Source organism: Lontra canadensis, unplaced genomic scaffold (assembly GCF_010015895.1).
Source record: "Lontra canadensis isolate GAN:19392208 unplaced genomic scaffold, GSC_riverotter_1.0 scaffold29, whole genome shotgun sequence".
NCBI lineage: Eukaryota > Metazoa > Chordata > Mammalia > Carnivora > Mustelidae > Lontra > Lontra canadensis.
Window position 1 is genome coordinate 5,968,526 of NW_022631023.1, and position 27,780 is coordinate 5,996,305.

The 27,780-nt window shown below is 37.9% G+C and overlaps 1 protein-coding gene across 2 annotated transcripts in view; it reads left to right on the forward strand.

The window, feature by feature from the left end:
• Nucleotides 1–27,780, forward strand: part of BRWD1 (bromodomain and WD repeat domain containing 1) — a 109,906-nt gene that overhangs the window by 55,797 nt on the left and 26,329 nt on the right. Inside the window, exons 20-31 of one of the 2 annotated variants that reach the window (XM_032865315.1) lie at nucleotides 2,526–2,619; nucleotides 7,915–8,046; nucleotides 14,829–14,923; nucleotides 16,619–16,808; nucleotides 18,759–18,884; nucleotides 18,980–19,087; nucleotides 21,357–21,481; nucleotides 22,153–22,235; nucleotides 25,557–25,668; nucleotides 26,311–26,372; nucleotides 27,066–27,221; nucleotides 27,446–27,566. In XM_032865315.1, coding sequence (XP_032721206.1) covers nucleotides 2,526–2,619; nucleotides 7,915–8,046; nucleotides 14,829–14,923; nucleotides 16,619–16,808; nucleotides 18,759–18,884; nucleotides 18,980–19,087; nucleotides 21,357–21,481; nucleotides 22,153–22,235; nucleotides 25,557–25,668; nucleotides 26,311–26,372; nucleotides 27,066–27,221; nucleotides 27,446–27,566 — 1,404 coding nt within the window. The remainder of the gene's footprint in view (nucleotides 1–2,525; nucleotides 2,620–7,914; nucleotides 8,047–14,828; nucleotides 14,924–16,618; nucleotides 16,809–18,758; nucleotides 18,885–18,979; nucleotides 19,088–21,356; nucleotides 21,482–22,152; nucleotides 22,236–25,556; nucleotides 25,669–26,310; nucleotides 26,373–27,065; nucleotides 27,222–27,445; nucleotides 27,567–27,780) is intronic. The other variant, XM_032865316.1, reaches the window with a different exon arrangement.

Sequence of the window (27,780 nt, forward strand, 5' to 3'; positions counted from 1 at the left end):
CTGCTCTAATTAAGCCTTAAAATTGCGTCTGAGTTGCGTAGTCATCAGAACCAAAAATGTCATTTTGGGATACTTTTTGTTGTCATAAACAAGGGAAGCAGACAGGTACCAGGAGTGAAAGGCCTGAAGAATAATTCCTTAAACAGGCATATATTTATTCTCTTAACATTGAAGACTGGAGATAGTTTTGGGATGGAACCATGGTTCCCTGCTTAATCAGGGACTCAGGCTGTTTCTGATCTCCATCTTACAGTATGGCTTCCAGGCTTAAAGTCACCTCAAAGTCTAAGAGAGCTGGACTGTATACAGTAGCCATCACATATCTGCATTTGTGATGGTGGTGGAGATGTAGGCCAGAATAAAGAAGAAAGACAGAGGCAAAAAGGACTTTCCTTGTTGAGGAACTTCATTTAAGCAGCCTTAATAGTTGCGCATCTCATTTTTCTGTTCATAACTCATTGACAAGAATGTTGTCATATGGACATACTTAGCTACAGAGGAGGCTAGGCGATAGTTTGTATGTAGAGCAACAAAGAGCCGTGATAAAAACAGATTCTGTTTCAAAGGAAGAAAAGGAGAATGGAGTTTTTGCATCAACTAGCAGTCTGCTATAATGAAATTTTCCCAAGGAAGAGTGCAGCTTATTGTAGTACTGTGTTCTAAAACACACGTGAGATTTTGTAAAGGAGATGCTGAGTGATGGAGTAATGGTCAGTGCTCTTGATAGCAGTCCTTCTAGCGGGAGCAATGAGAATTTTACATAACTTCACTTAGGGTGGCATTTGATGAGGATCAAAAAAAGTTTTTTCCCCAACTATAAAAGTAGTATGTGTCCGTTGTGAAAAATTTAGGTAATAGGTGAAAGCATAAGACAATTAATGGCCCCGGTGTGCAGAATGATGAATGCATAGTATTGCTCCGCAGTAGACACGGTTCTGGTTGGAGCTGAATCTCAGGCACGTAATTTGTCTTAATTCAGTAATAGTAGAAACTCTTTTCATTCTTTTCATGCTAATTCTGTCTATCCTGTCATCTTGATCTTTTTTCTTAATGGACCATCTACTTTAACCATGGAATTGCACAGAGTTGATACTCAGGAAGGCCTAGAATGTTCCTTTGCTTTATTATTGATTGAGAATGAAGTGTATGTAGTATTTCATTTTCAAAACAAAAGGAAGCATACAGCTATGGGGTAGAATTTCATTTGGCTGTGAGTGAAAAACCATATGTAGTTCTTAAATACACATGAAATTGGTGAAACAGCTTGTGAAGGACTGAGTCTGATTTAGAGTTGCCGTATAGATAGAGTGTTTCTCTGCTGTATACTGAGCGTGGGCTCCATATGTACCCTGAGGAAAATGCAGTTTCTGTAGAAATCAGTTTTTACCTTAGGGCATTTGTGCATATTCTCTTTCGGAGCATTTGCTTACATATTGGAGCATGGCCAATATTCCAGTTGTGAAACTGGCCCAAGTGGGGTTTTAAAGTGAACACAAACACGAAGCCGTATGTTTTCAACAATGTTCAAATTAGAGAAAAAGGACTTTCATTTTTTAAATTTTTTTTAACTTAATTTTTTTTTAAAGATTTTTAAATTTATTTTATTTGACAGATAGAGATCACAAGTAGGCAGAGAGGCAGGCAGAGAGAGAGGGAGGAGGAAGCAGGCTCCCTGCTGAGCAGAGAGCCCAATGCGGGGCTCGATCCCAGGACCCTGGGATCATGACCTGAGCCGAAGGCAGAGGCTTTAACCCACTGAGCCACCCAGGCGCCCGAAAAAGCACTTTTAGTCACTTGAATTCTCTAACCATAGAAAAGGAAAATGAACTTCGGTACCTTTCTCATGGTGGAAGGCTCCTTGCTTTGAAATCGGTCACAGAATAATCTTCTGTATCATATGAGTTGAGAGATAGAAGTGATTAGAAGTGCTAGTAACAGTGCTATTCTGATTCTCTACAAATTATAAAATATGCAGTTTGAATAAATTTGGAGGAGGATTCTGCTTTTATTTCTTTAGAGAAAGGAATTGCAATCTTGGAAAATTCATACGGAGATTTTGAGTAGCTAACAGTGAAAGATCCTGTATGAGTTGGCTGTATTGGGTCAATGAAAATACAAATAATTATTTCTGTCTTAAACATGAAACATAGGCGGTACCTGGGTGGCTCAGTCCCTTAAGCATCTACCTTCTGCTCAGGTCGTAATATCAGGGTCCTGGGATCGAGGCGCACATCAGGCTCCCTTGTGCTCGCGCTTGTGCTTGCTCTCTGTCAAATAAATAAAATCTTTAAAAAAAAAAAAAAAAGGAACATAGGACCTCCTAACTACCTCTGAGATTATATTTATATTAAATTTCCAACATAAAGTATAGCTTGATTTTTTTTTATAACTTTAGAAATTTTCTGTATTAATTTCAAGAGTATATAACCTTATGATGACCAAAATCATAATGATTATTTTTTTCCTCTTTATGTCGTTTATTTTATCAGTTCACTAACCAATATCCTGGATACTTGTATTTGTAGGAAATTGGAAGATTTCAGAATAGAGAAAGGTGAAGAGGAAAGAAATCTTTATATAATAGGAAGAAAAAGGAAGACTCTCCAGTTCACACAAAAGGTAACTTAAATTCTGTTTTCTTACTAATAACTAGAAATAAAACTGAATTTATACTTTTTGGCGGGGGGATCAGTGAGAATATTAGTAACTGTTGCCTGAGGTAGAGTATTTCTTGCTCAAGGTCTTCTGTTTGGGATTTTAAAATAGTAGACATGAGGTTGTACAGCTGTTAGGAAAGGAGAAATGAGGGAAGTTGCCTAACATTCCTGAAGGATTCTAGGAACTACTCTTTGATAATCACTCTAGTTGTGAGCTAGAATGTTACAGGCTCGTTGCAAACATTTCAAGTTCATCCCCACTCACTGACTTCTACAGCTAGCCGGCTACTTGACTTCTAAAACTGCTGGTTAGCTTTATCTCTTTCGGAAGTTTATCTAGATGATAAACTAAAAAAAAAAAAAAAATCTTAGATGTTAACAGTGGTTTGAGACCCTTCAAAGCGCTCATCCTGCTGGAGAAAATCTCATTCTTTAATATTTAGTTTCTCTTTTGATTTTCATGAACCTCACATGAGCAGCATTAACATTGATTCATGGTAGATGCACAGTGTTTGCGAGATCAGTGCTACAGAACTTTGTTGGAAAGTGGTTGTGTTTTCGGGACTTGCTCTCACTTCACCACTCAGTCTTGAGGGTACATCATGACAGATGGCCTGTGCAGGCCTGGCTGCCATGACCTGCCTTGTCGTTTCAGCTTGATCCTTGATAATTTTGTATGACTTAGCTTTGAGAATGAAGTAAAAATAGTTTTTGTCTTTAACTTAAAAGTGATTTAACTATGTTGAGTATTGAAAAGAAAAAGTGTTGACTGAATGAGTATCTTTGGCCTGAGTTAGTATGCTTTCTCATGAAAAAAATTTGAAAGTTAAATTCACTAAAATCATTTTAAAGAAACTAATAAATTTTTTCAGTTCTACTTTTGCTGGAAGAATAGATTTTGGAAAATTTTTAAAAATTTGATTACATTGCTGTTCCTTATGTATTTATAATTTTCTAATTTGGTTATACTGATATAGTCTGTGCAATTAAATTATATTAAAATTTAAGAAATATGTTAAATGTGAAGTGCTTTAAAATTTTCGATTTAATCTCTAATTCAAAAATTATGATTCTTAATGCTGTATTGTGTAAAAAGTCTAAGCTTTATAACTTAACCATCTTCCGTACTAAGCCTGCTTAGATACAGTGTGTAAACACTGACCATATAGATCTGTGACATTACATTTTGTCGGGGAGCAAATCAGGAAAAAGTTCAGAGTTTCCTGTAGGGGGTACAATGTTGCAAAAATGTCAAGAAACACTAAGTGGAATCCTACAGTATGCAGTCTGTTTTAGCTGGGTTGGTCATTTGGCTAGATGAGATTTACCTGTATAGTGGTGAGTAGGTGAAGTCCTGTTTTCATTGCTGTATAGTAGTATTCCTTTGAGGATTAGGCTGTTTATTATTTAGTCTGTTCTTGAAGGACATTTGGGTTGTTTTCATGTTTGACTATCAGTCATAATTCTTCTTTCAACATTTTGTATATATCTCTTGGTATCTGTGTATTTCTTTTAAGTATATGCCTTGGAGTGAAATTTTTGGATTATAGGATATGTGTATCCTCCATTTGGTATTTTATGCCCTGTGGCATTTCAGAGTGAGTGCGCTTCTACCTGTAGTGAGGTATGTGTGAAAATTTCATTATGTTTGTACATTTCTCTCTTTCTACTTGTTTTTCTTTATGTGGTTTGCCGCTCTTTTATTTGATACATACACCTTTAGAATTTCCTTTTTCCCTACTGAATTGAACCTTTTCTCATTGTGAATTTTCACCCCTTATTTCTAATAATGCTTTATTCTCCAGATTCTTCATACAGCTCTTCTGGCTTTCCTTTGGCTAGTGCTTGCATAGCATATGTTTCCCTTCTTGTGACGTTGAGTTACATGTGTATTAAACTTTTACTGCTTGGTTCTCTTCCGTTAGGCTGCTGCTTTTCTGAACTTTTTTTCTGACCTCTGTTTCACTTTTGTTAGTTCTGTTTAGCTGTGTGTAATCTGGTGTTAAACCCATTGTGTTCTTAGTTTTAGTTATTGTTTTCCTCAGTTCAGAATTTTTATGCAGTCCCTTGTTAGAGCTTCCAGTTTTCTGCTAAAGTTCTCATTATTTTAATTTCTTAAAAATCAGCCATGCTTACTTTAAAAATCCATGTCTGATAATTTCATTATTTTAATATCTTGTTCCCCTGTTTCCATTGCTTGTTGATTTTTTTTTCTCATATTTCACCATCACATTTTCTTTGTTATCTGTGGTTTGACTGAATGTTAAATGTTAGAGATTATTTGAAGTCTAGGATATTTCTTCCCTAGAGAAAATTTACGTTTGCTTTTGGTAAACTGCTAGGGCCACTGTCAAGCCTCTATTGCCTTAATCCAAGCAAGGATGGGGCTGTAGTTCCTTTGGGTTACTGTTCTAATGTGGTTTACTGATAGGGCTAGGCAGTACCCTTTGATCGAATAGCCAAAGCCTGGAGTGTTCTCCCACACATAGAAGGCTCTCAATTGCAATTTTTTGTGAGCCTAATTTAAATAGTTCAGTCTGTCATTGTTTTGCCTACCTTTCGACCCTTCGGCTTTCTCTTCCAGAGTGAAATTCTAGGGTTTTCTTTCGTTGCTTGCACTCTCTTTTCTATCTTGGGCCTACAGTTCTTTGTAGGGTTATTAGGTAGATTCCCTCAAACTTGTTATTAAGGAAATATATTTTGGGGGCGCCTGGATGGCTCAGTCATTAAGTGTCTGCTTTCAGGTCAGGTCATGATCCCGGGGTCCTGGGATCAGGCCCCGCATTGGGCTCCTTGCTCAGCAGGAAGTCTGCTTCTCCCTCTCCTGCTCCCCCTACTTGTGTTCCCTCTCTGGCTGTCTCTCTCTCTAGCAGATAAATAAATAAAATCTTAAAAAAAAAAAAATCATGCCAGTGATATATTGGAATGATAAGACACCAGTCATTATCACACAGAAGGCACTAATGTGAAAACTAATTTATCAGTCAAGTAAAATGTGTTTTGAGTGATTTATCATACAACTTGGGTGTTTGAGGAACAGCAGGCTCCCTCCACCCTTTAAGAAAATGCAGTCTATTTTATTTGGATGATTTTTAAAGATTATTTAATATTTTGTTTTGACAAAATATGACATTTCAAAAATTCAAGCAGAGCTGAAAAGTACTGAAAATAAATCCTCTGAAAATTTAAAATCTGGAAATAAGCAGGGTTAATATTTGAGGATTATTTCAGATATTTCTCTATACTTGTGTTCCTTAATGTTGGTGACAGCATGATAATATTTGAATATATATTTTCACTTCTAACATATGTATTTTAAGAGGTATCCATTTTGGGTTATTGTTATATTCTTAATGGCAAACCATGTCTTCTAAGTAAAAATGCCAAGTTTAATTTAACTGTGTGTGTGTGTGTGGTGTGTGTGTGTGTGTGTATTTGAAGTGTTTTTTTTTTTTATAATTTTATTTTTTATAAACATATATATATATATTTTTTTTCCCCAGGGGTACAGGTCTGTGAATCTCCACGTTTACACACTTCACAACACTCACCATAGCACATACCCTACCCAGTGTCCATAACCCCCCCACAACCCCCCTCTGCCCAGCAACCCTCAGTTTGTTTTGTGAGATTAAGAGTCACTTATGGTGTGTCTCCCTCCCAATCCCAACTTGTTTCATTTACTCTTCTCCTACCACATTAACCCCCCATGTTGCATCTCCTCTCCCTCATATCAGGGAGATCATATGATAGTTGTCTTTCTCTGATTGACTTATTTCGCTAAGCATGATACCCTCTAGTTCTATCCACGTTGTCGCAAATGGCAAGATTTCATTTCTTTTGATGGCTGCATAGTATTCCATTGTATATATATACCACATCTTCTTTATCCATTCATCTGTTGATGGACATCTAGGTTCTTTCCATAGTTTGGCTATTGTAGACATTGCTGCTATAAACATTCGGGTGCACGTGCCCCTTCGGATCACTACGTTTGTATCTTTAGGGTAAATACCCAGCAGTGCAATTGCTGGGTCATAGGGTAGTTCTATTTTCAACATTTTGAGGAACCTCCATGCTGTTTTCCAGAGTGGTTGCACCAGCTTGCATTCCCACCAACAGTGTAGGAGGGTTCCCCTTTCTCCGCATCCTCGCCAGCATCTGTCATTTCCGGACTTGTTAATTTTAGCCATTCTGACTGGTGTGAGGTGGTATCTCATTGTGGTTTTGATTTGTATTTCCCTGATGCCGAGTGATATGGAGCACTTTTTCATGTGTCTGTTGGCCATCTGGATGTCTTCTTTGCAGAAATGTCTGTTCATGTCTTCTGCCCATTTCTTGATTGGATTATTTGTTCTTTGGGTGTTGAGTTTGCTAAGTTCTTTATAGATTTTGGACACTAGCCCTTTATCTGATATGTCGTTTGCAAATATCTTCTCCCATTCTGTCAGTTGTCTTTTGGTTTTGTGAACTGTTTCCTTTGCTGTGCAAAAGCTTTTGATCTTGATAAAATCCCAATAGTTCATTTTTGCCCTTGCTTCCCTTGCCTTTGGCGATGTTCCTAGGAAGATGTTGCTGCGGCTGAGGTCAAAGAGGTTGCTGCCTGTGTTCTCCTCAAGGATGTTGATGGATTCCTTTCTCACATTGAGGTCCTTCATCCATTTTGAGTCTATTTTCGTGTGTGGTGTAAGGAAATGATCCAATTTCATTTTTCTGCATGTGGCTGTCCAATTTTCCCAACACCATTTATTGAAGAGGCTGTCTTTTTTCCATTGGACATTCTTTCCTGCTTTGTCGAAGATTAGTTGACCATAGAGTTGAGGGTCTATTTCTGGGCTCTCTATTCTGTTCTATTGATCTATGTGTCTGTTTTTGTGCCAGGACCATGCTGTCTTGATGATGACAGCTTTGTAATAGAGCTTGAAGTCCGGAATTGTGATGCCACCAACTCTGGCTTTCTTTTTCAATATTCCTTTGGCTATTCGCGGTCTTTTCTGGTTCCATATAAATTTTAGGATTATTTGTTCCATTTCTTTGAAAAAAATGGATGGTACTTTGATAGGAATTGCATTAAATGTGTAGATTGCTTTAGGTAGCATAGACATTTTCACAATATTTATTCTTCCAATCCAGGAGCAGAAGTGTTGTTATTTTTTATTTTTGCCTTAAATTCCTTTTGGAATTTGAAAGAATGCCCATCTTACTGATGCTTGTACTCATTTGGGTGTTGATTTCCATCTGCATGTTTATGTTTCAGTCTGACTCGGTGGTTTTGCTGTCACAGTCTAGGCAGAGGACGTGCAGGCGCAAATACCCAAATTATGGTAGAAGAAATTTTGGCCGGCTTGACTTATCTTCTGGAAATGAATCTTCAAGCTCTATGAGACATGTGAGTTTTGTAACTTTAAATTATATAAAATAATGTTCAATAATTTGTCTTAATTCTTTCCTTTATATCTGCCAAGAGTCTAAGATGAATTTTTAGCAGCTTTGTTGAGATACTTACCATACCAGTGTTGTATAATCCAGTATCTCTAGTGTATTAACAGAATTGTGCTATCATCACTACTATTTAACTTCAAAATATTTTCATTGCCTCTAAAACGAAATCTTACACTCATTTGCAGTTATTTCCAAGCCCACCTCACTCAGCTCCGGGCAACCACTTTCTGTCTATATGGATTGATTGGCCTATTCTGGGCATTTTATATGAATGGAATCATACAATATGATTTTGTGACTGCCTTTTTTTGCTTAGCATAATGTTTCCAAGGTTGATCCCTGTGTGGCATGTATCCACACTTGTTTTTGGCTGTTAGGAATAATGCAGTTTACTAACAGGTTTTTGATTGAATATATAGGCTTTCATTTCATTTGGTATCTAGGAGTCAGTTTGCTGGGTCATGTGGTAACTCTATGTTTTCATCTTTTGAGGAATTGCTAAAATGTTTTCCAAAGCAGCTGCACTGTTTTATATTTCCATCAGTAATGTGTGAGGATTCCAGTCTCACCACATCCTTATCAGCACTTGGCATTGTCTGTACTATTGGTTTTAGCCATTGTAGCGGGAGTGAAGGGCTAGCTCACTGGTTTTGATTTGCATTTCCCTAATGATTAGTGATGTGGAACATGTGCTTATTTCTTGTCTGTGCAAATCTGTTGCCTGTTTTTCAGTCTGGTTGTCTTTTTTTGTTATTGCCGTGAAAGGTTTCTATTCTGGATGTGAGTCCTTGCAGATACAGGGTGTGTACACACTCCATTCAGAGTGCTGGCGTCTCACTTACTGGATGGTTGGTTTCCTTTGAAGCACAAAAGTTTTATGAAGTTTGAGAAAATCCAGTTGATTTTTTTTTTTTAACTTAGTTGCTGGTGCTTTTGCTGTCATATCTAAGCCTTTCTTTAACCCCTTGGCTTGACTTTGAGGAATCCTGTAGAATTAGTGGTCTTCGTTTTGATTTTTTGGGGGGAAGCCAATATTTTTGTAGAGTCTTTAAAAATTAATCATAGGATGTTTATATTTTCTAATCAGTAACGTTTTGAGGTTTGAAGTGTTCCATATGGATGGACAGACTATTCATTTAATTCTGTTACAAAGCATTACAGTAGTAGTTCAGTTAGTGTTTGAGATTAAATCTAAATTCTTCCACTCAGACAAGTTGTTTAACCTTTTTGTGCTCTGGCCAGATACATAAAAGCAGTCAGTGTTAGCATGTATTCCTCAAAGATGTGAGAACTTAACTTGATTGTGAACTGTTTAAAATAGTGCCTAATATCCAGTCATGCTAGCCGCTGTTATCACCAGCCTTTTAATTTCTCTGACTTTGTTTTATGTGATTAGACTGTTTTTACATTAGTTTCTTCTTATTTATAGTGAATTGAGTATGTTTTAACCCTTTCTTAATAGTTTTGGACAGTTACGATAAACATTCCCACCTATCCTCACTAGTTTCTGGTTTATTCTGTGTTTTTCATACCTGTAGATTTTATTGTTTCTCCTTTTGTACACAAGATAGAGCATACTATAGATGCCCTTTTGCCCTTGACTTTTTTCACTTAAAATATTCTGGAACCCATTCCATATCGGTTCTTAAATATCTTCTCCGTGTTTTTTAAGAGTTGCATCACATGTGATTGTGGGCTTGTAACAGTTTATTTAACCACTTTCTCACGTGGGCATTTAGGACATTTCTGGTGTTTTTGTCATAAATAGTGTTACAGTGAATAATCTTTTTGTCTTTGTATGTAGTTTTGTCCTGTCGGAGATGCAATTTGGGAGTACATTTCTGGGAATGGGATTGCCAGGTCCAAAGATAGATGTCTGTGAGTTGTATGAGAGAGTGATAAAAATTCCTCCTGAAGGAGGGTTCCAACTTGGCATTCCTACCAGTAGCACCTAGGAGTGCCCGTTTCCCTATCCATTAGCCCACAGAGTATGTTATACTTAATAATTTTTACCAATTTAGTGGGTGAGAGATGGTGTCCTAGTATAGTTTTATTTTTGTTTTGGCTGTTTTCTTTTAGTGTGGTAAAATATAAAATTCATCATTTTAACTATTTTCCTGATACAGTTCATTGGCATTAACTACATTTATGATGTGTGCGGCCATTACCACTGTATGTTTCTAGCACTCTCTCATCATCCCAGACATTCTGTATTAATTAACCATTGACTCTTATTTCCCTTCTCCATCCCTGGTAGCCTGCCTTCTACTTTCTGTCTCTCTATAAATTTGCCTATTCTAGGGACTTCTGTAAGTGGAATTGTGCAATATTTGTTCTTTTGTCTTTGGTTTATTTCACAGAAAGTTTTATTTTGACTTTCTCATATTATGTGTGAAGTTGTTGAACATTTCTTCATATATTTAGTGTGGTTTTTTTTTTTATTTTAAATCTTTATGCTCTGTGTATTTATGTCTTTTGGTCATTTCTCTATCATGTTTTTGGCCTCTCCTCACCCTGCCCTGAACCTTAATTTTTATCTTTTTTGGGGGGGGCGGGGCAGAGGGAGATAACAAATCTTAAGCAGGCTCCTTGCCCAGTGTTGAGCCTGATGTAGGGCTTGGTCTCAAAACCCTGAGACCATGACCTGAGCCGAAATCAAGAGACAGGAGTTGGACGGTTAACCAACTAAGCCACCCAAGCACATCCCCCTGCTTTAATTTTTAAAAGTTCTTTATAACTGAGGCACCTGGGTGGCTCAGTTGTTAAGCTCCTGCCTTTGACTCAGGTTATGATCCCTGGAATCAAGCCGTGCCTCAGGCTGCCTGCTCCATGGAGAATTTTCTTCTTCCTCTCCCTCTGCTGTTCCCCCCTGCTTATGCTCTCCCTCTCTCTGTCAGATAAATAAATAAAAATAAAATCTTAAAAAAAAATTCTTTATAACTAGGGATATATAATTCTTTATCTGTAGTTTGTAAGGTGCTGGGTGTTTTCTGCCATTACGGCCTCTAAGTAGTTATTATTTGGCATAGATGAAGGTTTCTGATTTCAGCAGATTTAATTTTTTACACATTCTGCTGTATTCCTGAATTTTTGGGTTAATTTTATCATTGAATTTTCTGAGGTTTTCAGGTATCTTCTCCTTTGCACGGATACCTAGTTTCTACTCCTAAGTTTTGTGCCTCTCATGGATTTCTCTGGTCTAATGGCATTCCTCAGTTCTTCCAGCGCAGCGCGGAGTGCTTGTAGAGACATGGGTCCGCATTCCTGTTGGTGGACACAAGTCTACCATTGTCACGTTAAGAAAGATGCTTTATTTTAGGTGTCTAAAGTATACATACATACCGTATTTTGCTAAGGGGATATCAATTAATGCTTATTTTCTTATATTCTTTTTGAAATACCAGGATTGATTATAGATTTTTCTTTTTTGCTTTTTAAATCATCACTGGTATCAATCTTAGAATTTTTGTCTTTATTAATTTGGTGTGTTTTTAAGTAATGAGGAACTTTTTAAACTAATGGAAGCATAGATAATGTGGAATGTTAAAACCACTTGACCTTTTAAAATCATGATTTTGTGGTTTGGTGTCCTTGGTTTTACTTGCATCGATACGAATTCATTCACCTGTGTTGTTGCAGGGGGGTGGGGGTGGGGGGGCTCTTGTGGCTGGGTGGAGATGGGGGTGTGTGTGTAATGTGTATGGCAGTAGGATAGAGATTGTGGCATTGTGTATATGCATGTTGGTCCATTCCATTTAGGTTTGGAAAGCACTGATGGTAGGAAGGTTAGCCAGATTTTTAATTCCAGTTCCTGTACTTATCCTCCTGTGACCCCAGGCTTGTTATTTACTTTTACTTTTCTTACCCCTGGGTGTTCCTATAGATGAAGAGCTAGTAATGTATAGGGCCTGGGAGACAGCAAAACACTCAGAGGCAGGGTGGATCTAAGTTTTGTGGGGTTGAAGCTTGTGTAATCTTAGGACTTTTTTTTTTTTTTTTTTAAGAAAAGTAACTCAAAGTTTCAAGTAGATTATGCCACCTTGATGGGCAAGTTAAATCAGAATCTCTGAAACTTAGTGTTGTTAGTTTTCTTATTTTCTTAGTTCTTAATTTCTTAATTTTTTTTTGTTTTTAATTCTGCCTATGTTAACAGGTGTTTGGAGAGTTGGGATAACACATATAAGGCATTTCATAGGGTGTGCGGTTTCAAGGTAGTAGCTTTGAAGAGTTTTTATTACTGTGATTTTAAAAAAAAAGTTGATTTGAGCATACGAAGCACATTCCATTTAGTAGTTCTGTTGTGCTAGGCCTAGAATGTACTCCTGGAATAGTGTTGGGCTCACATTTTGAGCAACAGTTTGTAGAATATTTTGACTTTACATTTTGCCTATTCATATGAAGTAAACAAAAATAGGGTTTTTTTGTTTGTTTGTTTTTTGTTTAAGATTTTATTTATTTGAGAGAGGGGGAGAGCACAGAGGGAGAAGCAGACTCCTACTGAGCAAAGAGTCCATTGTGGGACTTGATCCCTGGACCCTGAGATCATGACCTGAGCCAAAGGCAGAGGCTTAACCAACTAAGCCACCTGGATGCCCCCAAAAGTAGATATTAACTTGATAACTTGAGTTTTGGATCTTACTGACATTTTCATTGTCTATTATTAAAGCTCCTAAAGTAAATGCTGTTACAGGAAAAGGTCCTCAGTTTAAAAGTACCTGCCTGGGACTCATGGCCAGAACTTAAAGTGGATTGCAACCATTGGTGCTGTGACGATCAAAAAGTTGTTTGTTCCCCTCTCTTCCCTTTAAAAAAAGGGGGAGAGGGACACCTGGGTAGCTCAGTGGGTTAAAGCCTCTGCCTTTGGCTCAGGTCATGGGATTGAGCCCCACATCAGGCTCTCTGCTCAACAGGGAGCCTGCTTCCCCCTCTGTCTTTCTGCCTGCCTCTCTGCCTACTTGTGATTGCTGTCAAATAAATAAAATCTTTTTTTTTTTTTAAAGGACTGTTTTGGAGCAGTTTTAGGTTTACAGAAAAATTACACAATGAGTACAGTGAATTCCCATATACTCTCTTCCCTTCACACAGTCTTTTCTATTAGTAACGTCTTGAATTAGTGTGGTGCATTTGCTATAACTGGTGAGGTGAATTCCCTGGTTTACATTAGGGATCACAGTGTGTTGTATAGTTCTGTGGGTTTTGACAAATGCCGTATCAGTATCTACCATAACCGCATCAGACAGAACAGTTTCACTGCCCTAAACCCCACTGGGCTATACTTTACTCTTCTCTCCCTCCTCCTGAGCCACTGGCAACCATTGATCCTTTTACTGTTTCCATAGACTTTTCCAGAATGCCGTATGGTTGGGTTATATAGTATGGAGCCTTTTCAGATTGGCTACTTTCTAGTAATATGAGTTTTAAGTCTCCTCTACAACTTTTTGTGGCTTGATGTTTCATTTCTTTTTAGAACTGAGTAATATTCGGTTGTCTGAATTTACCACAGTTTATATATTCACCTACTGAAGGACATGCTGGCTGCTTCTAAGTTTTGGCATTTATGAATAAAGCTGTTATAAACTTACACATATCGGTTTTGTATGGACAATATTTTTAATGCATTTGGGTAAATACCAAGGAGCGAGTTTATTGCATCATATGATAAGGCCCTGTTGGACAGCTTTGTAAGAAACTTCCAGACTTTCCCGAGTGGTCATGTTGTATTTTGTATTTCCATAGTCAATGAGGGAGAGACCCTGTTGCTGTTTGTTGTTGTTAGATGTCTGTTCTTCACAGATTCATCTGTAGATTCAACACCATCCCAATCAAAATCCCAAGTTAATTTTGTGGGTGTTGCCAGAGTGATTCTAAAGTTTGCTTGCAGAGGTAAAAGACCTAGGATACTGAAGAAAGTAGTTGGAGGACTGACACTACCTGACATTAAGAGTTAGTATAAATCTGTAATTTTTAAAACAATATGAGATCAGTGAAAGCATAGACAATAGTTGAGTGGAACAGAATAGGGAAACCGAGAAATAGACTAATACACAGGTGATCAAGTAGCGTTTGACAAAGGACTTTTTAGATAGAATACCAGAAGCATAATCCCATAGAGAAAAACGTGACAAGCTAGAGTTCATTGAAATTAAAATCTGCTCTGGGAAAGATACCATTAAGAGAATGAAAACGCAAGCATATTGACTGGGAGAAGATATTTGTAGAACTGCTATCTGATAAAGGACTTGTATTTAAAACATACCATGAATTCTTAAAACATATTCATAAGAAAACAAAGAATCCAGTTTAAGAATTAGCAAAATGCCTGACACCTCGTCAAAGAATATCTATAGGTCATATGGAAAGATGCACAACGTCCATCATGGGAGTGAGAGCAGAATGACGAGAGCCCGTTGCATACCTGTCACGGTGGCCTAAGTCCAACAAAATGCTGAGAACATCTATATTGACTTTTTACGAGCTTCACTCAGAAGGGCTGGCTGTGTCAACAGTAGTAGGGTTAAGTCTTAGACTCTAATGCCTTATGCTTGATAAGAAAAAGAATATAGTAAGGACATTTACTTCTTGTTTTTTTAAGTCCATCTAACTCTTCTTGCCCGATGGCCTAAGATGATCAGGACAAAGTGTAGTTTTTCTTGACTTGTATTGTTTAATCTCCAAGATCGGGATTTTTATTTTATCTACATCTCCCCCCTGCCCGACCCCGGCCAATAGGAGACTTCCTGTGATCAGAGTGAAGGCTCTTGTTCTTCTGAAGAGGAAGAATGGAGGAGTGATCGAAGAAGTGAGAGTGACAGCGAGAGTTCAAGGTATCTGCTTTTCCTTGTTCCCATCTTTTCCGCAGTTCAGTCGTAGGCGTGGATGCAGTGGGGCACGGATGGCATTCCAGATGGAAGAGCTCACATCTGTGGGACAACTGACTTTTTAGTACATTTAAAAGGAGAAGAAAACCGGATTAACAACTTTATCTGTAGAAAATATTTGAGGTATTTTTGACTGTAAATATTTGAACCGGCAGGACGTCGGGTGTGTGTACTCAAAATCAGTCCAGTCTTGAGCTGCATTTCTAATGAGTAGTATCCAAAGTATATGTGGTAACACCATCATTCTGTTTATTATTAGTTATGCATGTGTTGACCTTGTGTTTAGTTTTGATAACGAAATTTCATTGGATCGAGATGTTAACATCTGTTCCTTCTCTTGGTAAATAAATGTCAGCTTCACCTTTGACAGATGCTCAAGCCAGAAACCTGGACCTCTTTCTCTTTTCATGAACATATCCATCACCACATGTAGGAAGGTGCCTCTATAGGACTGAAAGTATCTTCTTTCTGTTTCCACTGGTGCTGTTCTTGTCTAGACCACCTTACTGTACTCCGTTTCCTTTCTTGACTTCTCTTACTCCATTATGATAAGGAGCTGGAGTAATTTTTAGAACACTTGTCTATTTTATTTTTTTAAATTCATTTTTAATTATGAAACAGACATAAAATTTACTATCTTAACTATTGTTAAGTGCATGTTTCAATAGTGTTAAGTACATTCATACTGTCTTGCTCACACTCTCTGGAGCTTGATGCAAAACTGAAACTGTATACCTATTAAACAGTGATTCTCCACCTCCCATCCCCGTCCTCTGGCAACCACTGTTATGCTTTCTATCTCTATAATTATTATCTTTTAATTCAGCTTTTCTTGAATTTCATTATACAAAGCAGGTGCTCTTGGATTTTTTCTAAATAACTCTTTATAATAAACAACTCTTAGAATGTGTGTTAGTGTGCTTATGTTTTATTGAGCCTGAGAGGTATGTGGTTGGCTAGTGATGGCCCAGTAGAGTCCTTTGTCATCCTTTTTTGTATTTTCTGAAGCTAGCCTTGGGCAGGGGCTCGTTTTCTGGATCTAGTTTGTTGTCGGACTCCGCTTCTGCTCTGGGGTGGGCTACGAGTTCCTCTCACGAATCTTCTGTCATATAAAGGAAAGGTCCCCCTCTTGGCAAGAAGCTCTGACCACTTACAGCTTTCTGTTTGTTGTGGTTATGTTTTCCTTGGGCTTCTTGGTCTGTTCACAGATGGCTTTTCATTCCAGTTAAAATTTCTAGTCTATTCCTGAGCCCCCTCTCACTTGGGGTGGGGAGGAGGGCCTACTCTTACGGTTCTGTGTGATCTCTCCTGTTTTCATAACTACACTCCATCTTCTGAAAGGGGATCGTTGGTTGGCTCTAAATGTTGTGTTCCACAGTGTCTCCTCTATATTATACTTTAAAATAATTCCTCAGGCTTGCATCCTTTCCTAATTTCCAGCGTCATTGCAGGTTTCTCTCTTTCTCATGATCTCTGGTTATTTCAGTATTCACTGAGGGTGAAGGCAGAGTGTTCGAGTTAAATTTTCCCACGATCCTTCTTTCCTTCCCTCTTCATCTCTTCTCTTAATGTCATGTGACTGGTTTGCAGTCAGGGCTTAGATTCTGGTTCCCTGCAACTTACACTTTTTTCCTTTGCCAGTGACTCATCATCTCGATATTCTGATTGGACCGCTGATGCAGGCATCAATCTGCAGCCACCTCTGCGGACGTCGTCGCGTCGGCGGGTTACCCGCTTTTGCAGTAGTTCAGAGGATGAAATGTCTACTGAAAATTTATCTCCTCCAAAGCGGAGACGAAAGAGAAAGAAAGAAAATAAGCCTAAAAAAGAGGTAAGAGAAGTATATCTTTAAAAACATCTTTTTACACTTTTTATAGAGGTGTTTCTGTCCATATTTAGAAATTAAGGGGCGCCTGAGTGGCTCAGTGGGTTAAGCCTCTGCCTTCAGCTCATGTCATGATCTCAGGGTCCTGGGATCAAGCCCCACATTGGGCTCTCTGCTCAGCGGGGAGCCCGCTTCTCCCCCTCTCTCTGCCTGCCTCTCTGTCTACTTGTGATCTCTCTGTCAAATAAATAAATAAAATCTTAAAAAAAAAAAATTAGAAGTCTTGGGGCACCTGGTGAGTTCACTTGGTTGAGCATATGCCTTCAGCTCAGGTGGTGATTCCAGGGTCCTGGGATCAAGGCCCACATCAGGCTCCCTGCTTGGTGGGGAGCCTGCTTCTCCCTCTCCTTCTGCCTGCAGCTCCTCCCTCTTGTGCTCTCTCTCCCTCTGTCAAATAAATAAATAAAATTTAAAAAAAAATTAAAAATCTTTAGGAAATTGGAACTTTTATATTCTTTTGACACTGTTAGCACAACTCAAATGTAAAATGGAATTTATATTTGGGAAAGCTACTGTGTTGTGAAGCCTTCTCTGTTGAATCTGCCCCAGATTGGCCTTGGCACTGACTCCTTCCCCAGTTTGCCACCTAAAGGAGGAGCTCTGTTTTGCTCAGAATCCCACTATAACTCTTTATTTTCTCCTGTTAATCAACACCAGAAATATGCTTCAGGGCATTTTGGGGCACTTTATTCTTCTCTCATCTGTTACTGCCTCGTGTCCCAGATGCATCTGGCATGTTCTCCTCATTTGGCACGTTCATGCTCTTAACTGTGCTGTTCCTATTCCTTACCATATGCACAGGGCTCGTGTAGTGCCGGTGGTGGCCATTATTTAAAGATGCCCCATGTTTGTACTCGTTCTCTGTTGCTGTGTAACAGATCACCCTGAAACTTAGCTCCTTAAAACAGCGAACTTGTATTCATGTTCTGATGGATTGGGACTCGGAGGGCTGATTGGCTAGGTGATTTGTGGCTCACAAGGTTGCACACAGTGGCTGGAGTTGGCAGCTGTCTGAGGGTTTGATGTTCTCTGAAGCTCACTCACGACTCAGTTCCTCACCACAGGGCTCCTCTGCAGCGCTGCGTGGGTGTCTGCGGGACATGGTGGCTGGTTTTCCCTGAGCAAGTGATCCTGAAGTGTAAGCAAGAGGTGAACCCGAATCCCTGTGACAGCCTAGTCTTCAAAGGCTCTCGTCACTTCTGTTTTATTCTGTTTGTTAGAAGCAGTTCCAGCCCACCCTCAAGTGGAGATGTGGCTGCACCTCTTGAAGAGGAGAGGAGGAGGATCAAAGAGTTAGTGGCAGTGTTTTAAAATCACCAGTTTTAAAACCTCAGTCAAGAGGAGACTGTGATGATTGGTCCCTGGTGGAATTCAGAATGGTGTGTCGGTAGGGCAGGTTGTCCGTTGAAGAGGATTTAGGTTGGAAATTAGGTCCCTACTATAGGATATAAAGTGTTACAAAGAACCTTAGAAATTCAGGAGATGCTAGAAAAGTGCTAGGGTAAATCTGCAATGCTTTCACAAGTGATACGTTCCTGTGTATGTTAAGGAACCAAATATGTATGCTATTTAAAAACTCATCATTAGGTGACGAGCCCATAAATAGGCATTCTCAGTGGTGAAGTTTCTTTTGTTGTTTGTTTGTTTACTTATTTGTTTATTTATTTTTAAGATTTTATTTACTTATCACAGAGAAAGAGTGACAGAGCACAGGCAGGGGGAGCAGGTCACCAGTGAGCAGGGAGCCCGATGCAGGATTCTATTCCAGGAATCATGACCTGAGCCGAAGGCAGCTGCTTAACTGACTGAGCCCCCCAGGCGCCCCGTGTTTTTCAGTTATACAGTGTACACATGCCCTTTCTGTTGTACTAAACTTTGTTCTGGTCCCCTTGGCAGAGCTTGCGGAGGATGACTCCGGTGGAGCTTGCAAATACGGAGCATTTATATGAGTTTCATCCTCCAGTTTGGATAACTGACACCACACTTCGAAAGTCTCCTTTTGTTCCTCAAATGGGTGATGAGGTGAGAGTAATAAATTTTAAAAATATGAATATGGACACCATAAGACAAAATATTTTACTGTTAGGTTTTAATTTTTAAATGTATGCTTTTTGCAGGTAATATATTTTCGACAGGGTCATGAAGCTTATATTGAGGCTGTCAGAAGGAGTAACATCTATGAGCTGAAGCCCAACAAGGAGCCGTGGAGAAAAATGGATCTCAGGGTAAGAGGACGGTGTCATTACGTCATTAAACAGTTAGCACATGGGTAGTTAAATATTTACAAATCCATTAAAAATAAACCAGCTTGAGGCATATTTCTTTACTATCTTTCCATTGGTTTCCTGCTTTCTGCTATCACCTTTTAAGACTTACGATCCGGCAGGAAGACATGTTTGTCAGTGGGTGGTCTTCGTGTATTGCTGACTGGCATTCAAAACTAAGTGTGTCAGAGTCTTTCGGGAAGGCAGCTTGGCGGTATATATCATTGATCTTAAGATGCATGTATCAGGATACATGTTCAGAAGAAGTACAACTTTTCAAGAGAGGAAATACAAATTGGAAAAAAGGTTGGACACCATGCATAATAAACTAGATTGTTGAAAACAATATAGAATACCCCTGTACTTAACCAGTTTTATAATTTTTTTTTAAAAATAATATTTAGAGAAAGAAACTACCACATTTTAGCAAGTAACAAAGGTTTTGGTTTGTTACCAGTTATTCACATTGGGGACAGGGTCCATGAAAAAGCCCAGGCTTTCTGGAGGCTATTTTAACAATTGGAATCGAAATTGGAAGATATTTAGATGTTTTGGGGCGCCTGGGTGGCTCAGCCATTAAGCATCTGCCTTCGGCTCAGGTCATGATCCGAGGATCCTGGGATCGAGTCCAGCATCGGGCTCCCTGCTTCTCCCTCTCCCACTCCCCTTGCTTATATTCCTTATCTCACTGTCTCTCTCTCTCTCTCTCTCTCTCTGTCAAGTAAATAAATAAAATTAAAAAAAAAAATACATATATATATATATATATATATATATATATATATATATATATATATATATTTAGATGTTTTAATTCAGTGATTTTTACTTCCAGTAATTGAGGAAACAACTGGAAATGCATGTGAATTTTTGAGCAAGGCGATTTCATTTCACTGTTTATAAAAACAAAAAATTAGAAAATGTCCAAATATCCTATAGCATTGAATGAATTGAATCATGGTACATTCACAGAATTAACTACTATGTAGAGCCCACTGTGTAATTGAGGCTTTTAAAATATTTGTTTTTGAATGACTATTGACTTTTTATAATTTATTACTAAGGAAAAGTAGGATGTAAAATATTTGTGGTTTTGATAAAAATTTACAGATGCATGTCTTAACAAAAAAAATACATCAAAAAGTCAATAGTGATTATATGTGGAATAGCATTACAGTTGATTTTTATTTTATTCTTTATGCTTTTATGTTTCTGATATTCCAGTAACTATTAGATGATGAGAATAGCTGTGTTAGCAAAGACAGCTCTTCTTAACTACCCTTCAACTTAGTGTCTGTCCTTCTTGAACTTGGTTTGAGTTATGTTCTGATTTATGTACGTCTGTCTCACTTATTACTGAGTCTCTGAGTACAGCTGATCCTCATTATTCACAGATTGCATATTAGAATTTGCCTTTTGGTGTATGTTATTTGTGACCCAAAATCAATGCTCATGATGCTTTCTGGTCACTTGCAAACATTCACAGAGTGGCAGAAGATTTGATTTGCATGACCAGCATGTTTACAGCTGAGTGTGAGCAAGGTGATGCCTTCTTATTTGAGCCCTCATCTCATAAATAAGGGTCCTTTTCATAGTCTGTTTAATGCAATAGTAAAGACTGTTTACATTTTTATGCTTTTTGTTGGTGACTTGCTGTATAAAAGAGCCCGCAAGTGTAGTGCTTAAAGTGCTCTCCTGTGTTAGCACAAGAAAGTGATGATGTGCTTTGTGGGGAAAAATGTGTGTTAGATAAACTTCGTTTAGATGTGAGTTACACTACTTTGGGCTGTGTGTTCAGTGCTACTGAATCAACGTATTAGATGAAGTGTCTTTACACAGAAACACACAGAACAGGATTGTGTATCTCTAAGAAGAGAACAAAGCTGCAAAGAAATTCAGATTATTCACAGCAGTTATCTTTAGATCTTGAGCTGGTCAGTGACTTACATGTTCCTTCTTCTGCTTGTGGTATATTTTCTAAAGTTAGTATATTCCTTACATTAGAAACAGTGTTAAATGTCTGTCCTAAAAAAGATGTGAAGCAAAATGATTGCAGTTAATGATTGATGTGTCATGAAATGATAGCAAAAATGATTATAATTAATGTTAAATTGGAAGCTAAATTGTGAGTTTACTTAATGTGGCAGTATGTGGAGAATTATGGTCTTGAGGAATTGCTCTGTTTTAACCATTTTTAAACACTTTTTTAAAAAAAAATATCTGTTAAAAGGATCAAGAATTGGTCAAAATAGTTGGAATACGATATGAGGTTGGGCCCCCTACACTCTGTTGCCTCAAACTTGCATTTATAGATCCTGCAACTGGAAGACTAATGGACAAATCTTTCTCTATTAGGTATGTGTTACTATTTTTTTATGGAATTATTTTAAGTTTAGATTTTTCCTCTTGCTGATGAGCAGGTTCTTTCCCTAGCTGTAGGGTAAATAGTAGAGCACTGTGGACAGCCTGTGAATTGAGGTTCTGGTGGATGGGAGCCCACTAGAAGTAAAGATCATGTGTTAAAACAACAGTAATGCGTTGGTGTGTTGTATACCTTTCTCTGTGCCACTTAAATGTGTGGAGAATTCTGGACTGGGGGGACATTTCGTCTGTCTTTATTTTTGAGCAAACGTTAGAATAAATAATCTTTGAAGTCTGTGTTGTCTGTTACGGTAGCCCTCAGCCACAGTGGCTCTTGAGCGTGTAGAGTGTGGCCGATTTCAGTTGGGTGTGATGTTAGGTGTAAACGCTAGATTTTGAAGACGTGATACAGAGAAAAAGATTATATAAAATATCTCATTATTTTGTACTTAAAACAATGTGAAGCAGGATTTAAGGTATGTAGGGTTAAATAAAATACACTCTTAAAATGAATTTTACTGGCTTCTTTTTACTTATTTTTAATAAGGCTAGTTGAAAAATAAAAACTACAAGTGCAGCTCCCATCCTGTTTCTTTTAGACATTGTTGCTCTAAACTATAACCTCCTACTCAGGGAGTTTAACAGTTTTTTATATTTCTGTTTAGATATCATGATATGCCAGATGTTATTGACTTTCTTGTATTGCGTCAATTTTATGATGAAGCAAGACAGAGGAATTGGCAGTCTTGTAAGTCCATCCTTACTGAGTTTTATATGCCTTTAAAAAATGATCTCTCATTTTATTGGTCTATTTTTGTGGTTCTGGTGCTGCTTTTTATGGAGGATGCGAACACGTAAGTTGTGGAAAGATATAAGCGACTGGAGTATATTTTTTGCTTAGGGCTGGTACTTACATCTCCTTAATACCGTTTTTAGTCAGGCACCATTTCTTGTATTCGGATAGTACCTGACTTTCTGAAGGGATTATTTCTTACTCATTGACTATATGCTGGGGTTGACCTTTTCTTTCCTTTCACACTTCGCCACATTGCATTTTTTTCTGTCTTTTTAATAATTCACAAAATTATTTTATGATATATAAAATCAGAAAGTTGAAAAATAATACAGATTTCAAACATAATATTCTGGTATATCAGAATATTTTAATGTCATATCCACGCAGTCTTAAGAAGGTTGACTTGAGGAAACCGTTCCTTTAAAAAATAAATTCATAGAACATGTACAGTTTATAACCCTGAGACATTTGGCTGGACAAAAAAATAAAATTACCTTATTGGACTATTTTTAATGGTAACATCCACTCAAGTAGTCAGCATTATTTTGGAACTAGAGGTAAAGGACATTTTTCTTGAAGAAAAACACATCTAGCCACACACAGAAACAACAAAAAGCAAACTTGAGTCATCTGGAATGTGTGGGAGTTAACAAGTCCTATAGCCAGATTTGGAAGTTTCCCATCTATTATGTTTATCCAGCCCCTAACGATGTCTGTGTTGGAAGCTGTCCTTTCGTTCCACCAACATGTGCATCCAAAAATTATTTTAAACTAATTTTTCTGTAGCTCAGCTCTAGAGATGGATTCCTACTCACCTCTCGCAATTTAGTGGGTTTGTTTTATTTTTGTGGTTGAGAAGTGAATGTACCAGATCTTCTAATTAATTCAGTTTTGTTCCCCCATGAAATCTTACCTGTTTTCTTGAAGTTTGGGGAGTGCTATTAAAAGAAGTTGCTTGATTTTGATTCTCCTATATTGAAAACTTTACTCAAGTTCTACCGTACTCTTGACTCAAGTTTATCCTACTCTTGTATAGGCAAAAACAGGTCCTTTTTTGTGTGTGTGCTTAAGGAAAAGCCAGGTTTTACCTTCAGAAAAGTGATTTTTAAAAATTTATTTATTTAAGTAATCTCTGTACCAAACCTGGGGCTCTAACTCATGACCCTGAGGTTAAGAGTTGCATGTTCTTCTGACTGAGTCAGCTAGGTGCCCACAGAAAAGTGATTTCTTAAGGCTCCTTTTCATTAAAAGTGTTAACTTACACTGAAAAAAACCTTTTTTTAAACTGAAAGTATCTTCTAGTTTTAGATAAATTAAAAAAGTTATAAAGTTAATTCATTACATAATTAGATAAAAGCCAGGGTGTTCCATCAGATTTTTAATATATGCCTCTCATTTAAAAAGTTAGGAGAACTTGGGGCGCCTGGGAGGCTCAGTTGTTGGGTGTCTGCCTTCGGCTCAGGTCATCATCCCAGGGTCCTGGGATCGAGCCCTACACTGGGCTTCCTGCTCCGCGGGAAGCCTGCTTCTCCCTCTCCCACTCCTCCTACATGTACTCCCTCTTTCACTGTGTCTCTTTCTATCAAAAAAAATAAATACTCAAAAAAAAAATTAGAACTAACCAAGATTTTTTTCTAAAGTTGAAGTTATGTTTTAGAATATTTATCTAATGAAATACCAAAAGTAGAAATTTATTAATGGCAGGGAGATGGGTACAGGGTAAAGGAATTAAGGGCTTCTAATAATGTGGAAAAATATGAAATACACATAAAAAGTCATGTTTACATGAATTTGAAAATATATTAAGAACCTCAAAACTGGGACGCCTGGGTGGCGCAGTCAGTTAAGCGTCTGCCCTCGGCTCAGGTCATGATCCTAGGATCCTGGGATCGAGTGCTGCGTTGGGCTCTTTGCTCAGCCAGGAGCCTACTTTTCCCTCTGCCTGTTGCTTCCCTTGCTTGTACTTTCTCTCTCTTTGACAAATTAAAAAAACAAAACAAAACAAAACAAAAAAACCCTCAAAACAAGTAGATCTGATAATTACGATATTGCTGTTTTTTTTCAGTTTTACAGAATTTAGTTTAAACATACTTTGTTTAGTTAATACTATCTGTGGGTATTTTCTTACATGAATATTCTCTTTCTTGGGGGTGAGATGTAACTTTAAATTTGATTGCTACCATTTCCTTAAAAATTACCTTGAAGAAAGACTGTGAATCTACCAAGGATAGATATGTGACTTTTTTTTGGTCAGTGATTTTATTTTGAGAATGGTGAAGAACGTGGGAAAGAAAGGTGGGGTTATTACAGTGGTCTGTGTTTCTTTTGTAATATATGTGAAGTAGCTCACATACAGCATGTTCCTCTAGACGCATTCTTAGAATACATTCCCCAAATGACTGAAGTTGGTTGGAGCGCTCTCTACAGTTATTTGGGTTTGTAGTGGAGTCCTCCTAATACCTACTTGGCCTGCTTTTATTTATCCTGCCAAAATAAAGGAGTATTGGGATGTTTAATTATTTCTTCTTCTTCTTTTTTTTTTTTTAAGAGAGGGAGTTGGGAGGGGCAGAGGGAGAAGGAGAGAGAATCCTAAGCAAGCTCCATGCCTGAGGTGAGGCTCGATCTCATGACCCTGAGATCATGATCTGAGCTGAAACGAGGAATCAGATGCTCAACTGACTGAGCCACCCAGGCTCCTAATTTTTTAAATAATCGATATGTAAGCATTTCCAAGGGTGCATCTAGAACTGATTCTTATTGTGAAGCCATAACAATTAAGACAGTTTTAAGTAGCATTATTTATATAGGAACAGCTTTGGAACAATCATGGATTAAATTCACATCATAACTTTTATAATCTGTTTTATTCTTTAAGAAATATATATTTCAGAGCTGTATATATTTAATATACTTAATAAACAAGTATTTATTGATAGTACATATCGTTACAAATGATTTTTGAGTTTTATTAAACTTGGTTTTTTGTTTCTTGTAGTAAAACGTAATGGAATTTATTTGGGGGTGGGTGTTTGGATGCACCAAACAACAGCATCTAGTCATAATATTTAGTCTGTTCTACAGTTTGGTTATATGCTTTTAGTAAATTGCCCCCTGTAACATTGTATCTTTTTTACATTGACTTTATCACTAAAGATTGCTGAAAGGTGGCTAATTTTAAGATTAAGAAATAATTTTTATCTGTGTCATTGTATTTTAAAATTAAAAATGTTAATCTTGGCAAATTGGTGTCTCAGACTTGGTCTTCTCTTACAGGTGACAGGTTCCGATCCATCATTGATGATGCTTGGTGGTTTGGGACAGTGCTAAGTCAAGAGCCGTATCAGCCACAGTACCCTGATAGTCATTTCCAGTGCTACATCGTTAGGTCTGTATGCAGTTGAAAATTAATTCTCCACTGGTGGGTGGTTTTATGAGGAACTAGTAGGTTCAGGTTAAAGACGATTTAGTCTTTAACTAAAGACACGATTTAGTCTTTCATCGAGTCCTGTCTGTCTCCCCTGTGTGGTATCTCTAAGATGCCCTTGCTGCTTCCTGTTCACCAATACCCCCTGGAGGCAGGCTCTGCTTTCTTCTCTTGGGACCATTTCTGTAGCCGCCTGGTATTTTCTCAGTGTAATACTACTGCAGGATTCTTGTTTAGGAGCACACATTACATCATTTCCCTTGTTTACGGAAGTCTGTGCTGCTTTTCCATTGACTGTGGAATAAAGTCTCATTCTGAAGTGTGCATTCAAGGCTCCATGGTATCTTTGAGTATTTTTTTCCTTAGACCTACAATGCGTACAAGCCACACAGGATTTCTGGCTTTGTCTTTGAACCCGGCATACTTTTTTATACTTTTTCTTCTCATTATATATCTTCCTAAAAAATCTTAACTATTAATATTTAAATTTGTATGGCTACAACGAGGTTTTCATATTTTCTTTCTCTTTTGTAGTGTATACCTAGTTATTAGCCACAGTTCATTTTTATGAGAGGCTAATTGGACTTTCTGTTTTTTTAACAGGTGGGACAACACTGAAATTGAAAAACTTAGCCCATGGGACATGGAACCAATTCCTGATAATGGTATATAATTTTTAAATGATGAAAATATTTTACCTATGTTTTCAGTTTGAGAAACATTTTTAAATTATTATGGTAACGATGAGGTTTACTAAAACTCAAGAGAATTAATGCATGTCTGGCTCATTCTTTTTTTTTTTTTTTAAGATTTTATTTATTTATTTGACAGAGAGCAAAAGAGGGAACACAAGCAGGGGGAGTGGGAGAGGGAGAAGCAGGCGGAGCAGGGAGCCTGGCGGGACTTGATCCCAGAACCCTGGGATCATGACTTGAACTGAAGGCAGACACTTAACGAGTGAGCCACCCAGGCACCCCTGGCTCGTTAATTCTTATCATAGGCTTCCAGCTTGATGCTGGGTGCATCTTAGTAGCCCCACGATCATTTCTCATATAATCCTGGCTAGTTATTTTGCAGAATTAAACCTCAGCATAGGCTTGATTCACATTTACTCATCATCCAGGGTTTGCATTTTTGGCACTAGTGTTAGAGAAGTGATATGTGGTCCTCAGTCCTGGAGGCACATGGTATCCATTTGTTTTACTACTGAAGAAGTGGTGTCTGCCAGGTTTCTCCACTGTAAAGCAGCTACATGTTCCTTTGTGTTGTGTCTTGTTTATGAGTTTTGACAATTTAAATATAGTATATATTTGGTTGATTATTTTTCTTTTTGTTTTTTTTTTTAATGGGATTCATAGTTGATCCGCCTGAAGAATTAGGAGCTAGTATTTCTGTCACTTCAGATGAGCTAGAGAAATTGCTCTACAAACCACAAGATGGTGAATGGGGTCAGAAATCAAGAGATGAAGAGTGTGAACGAATTATTAGTGGCATTGATCAACTTTTGAATCTTGGTAAGTTTTTTAGTGTGAAGTTTCATGTTTAAGTTTTCCTTTCCACAATAGTATTTAAAAATAGTAACAAGCTGTGGTCGTGTTCTTCCCTACAATTTCTGTTTGCTACCTTTTGGTTGGGCCTGTGGTGTTAAACGTAGCTCTATTTTTAATCATTTGTAGAGAAGTAACCTCTTAAAAATAACGAATTTATTGATGAAGGTTTCTTCTGTCTGCCTCCACAGACATAGCGGCAGCTTTTGCAGGTCCAGTCGATCTGTGTACATACCCCAAGTACTGCACTGTAGTAGCTTATCCAACTGATCTTTACACCATTCGGATGAGACTTGTTAATCGATTTTACAGGTCGGTAGAAACCTCCTTTAAAAATAATCTGAAAGGGTCTTTGGTCGTCCTGACCAGAGTGAATGGTGGTGGAGTGGGAGCTGATCAACATTACTTGCTGTTTCATTTTCGTCTTTCATTATGGTAATTTGTGGTCTTATGTGTAAGACATGTTCGACGTTATGTTCGACGTTCAGATGACAAATACCATGTTTCACTCCTCAATCTTTTGTAG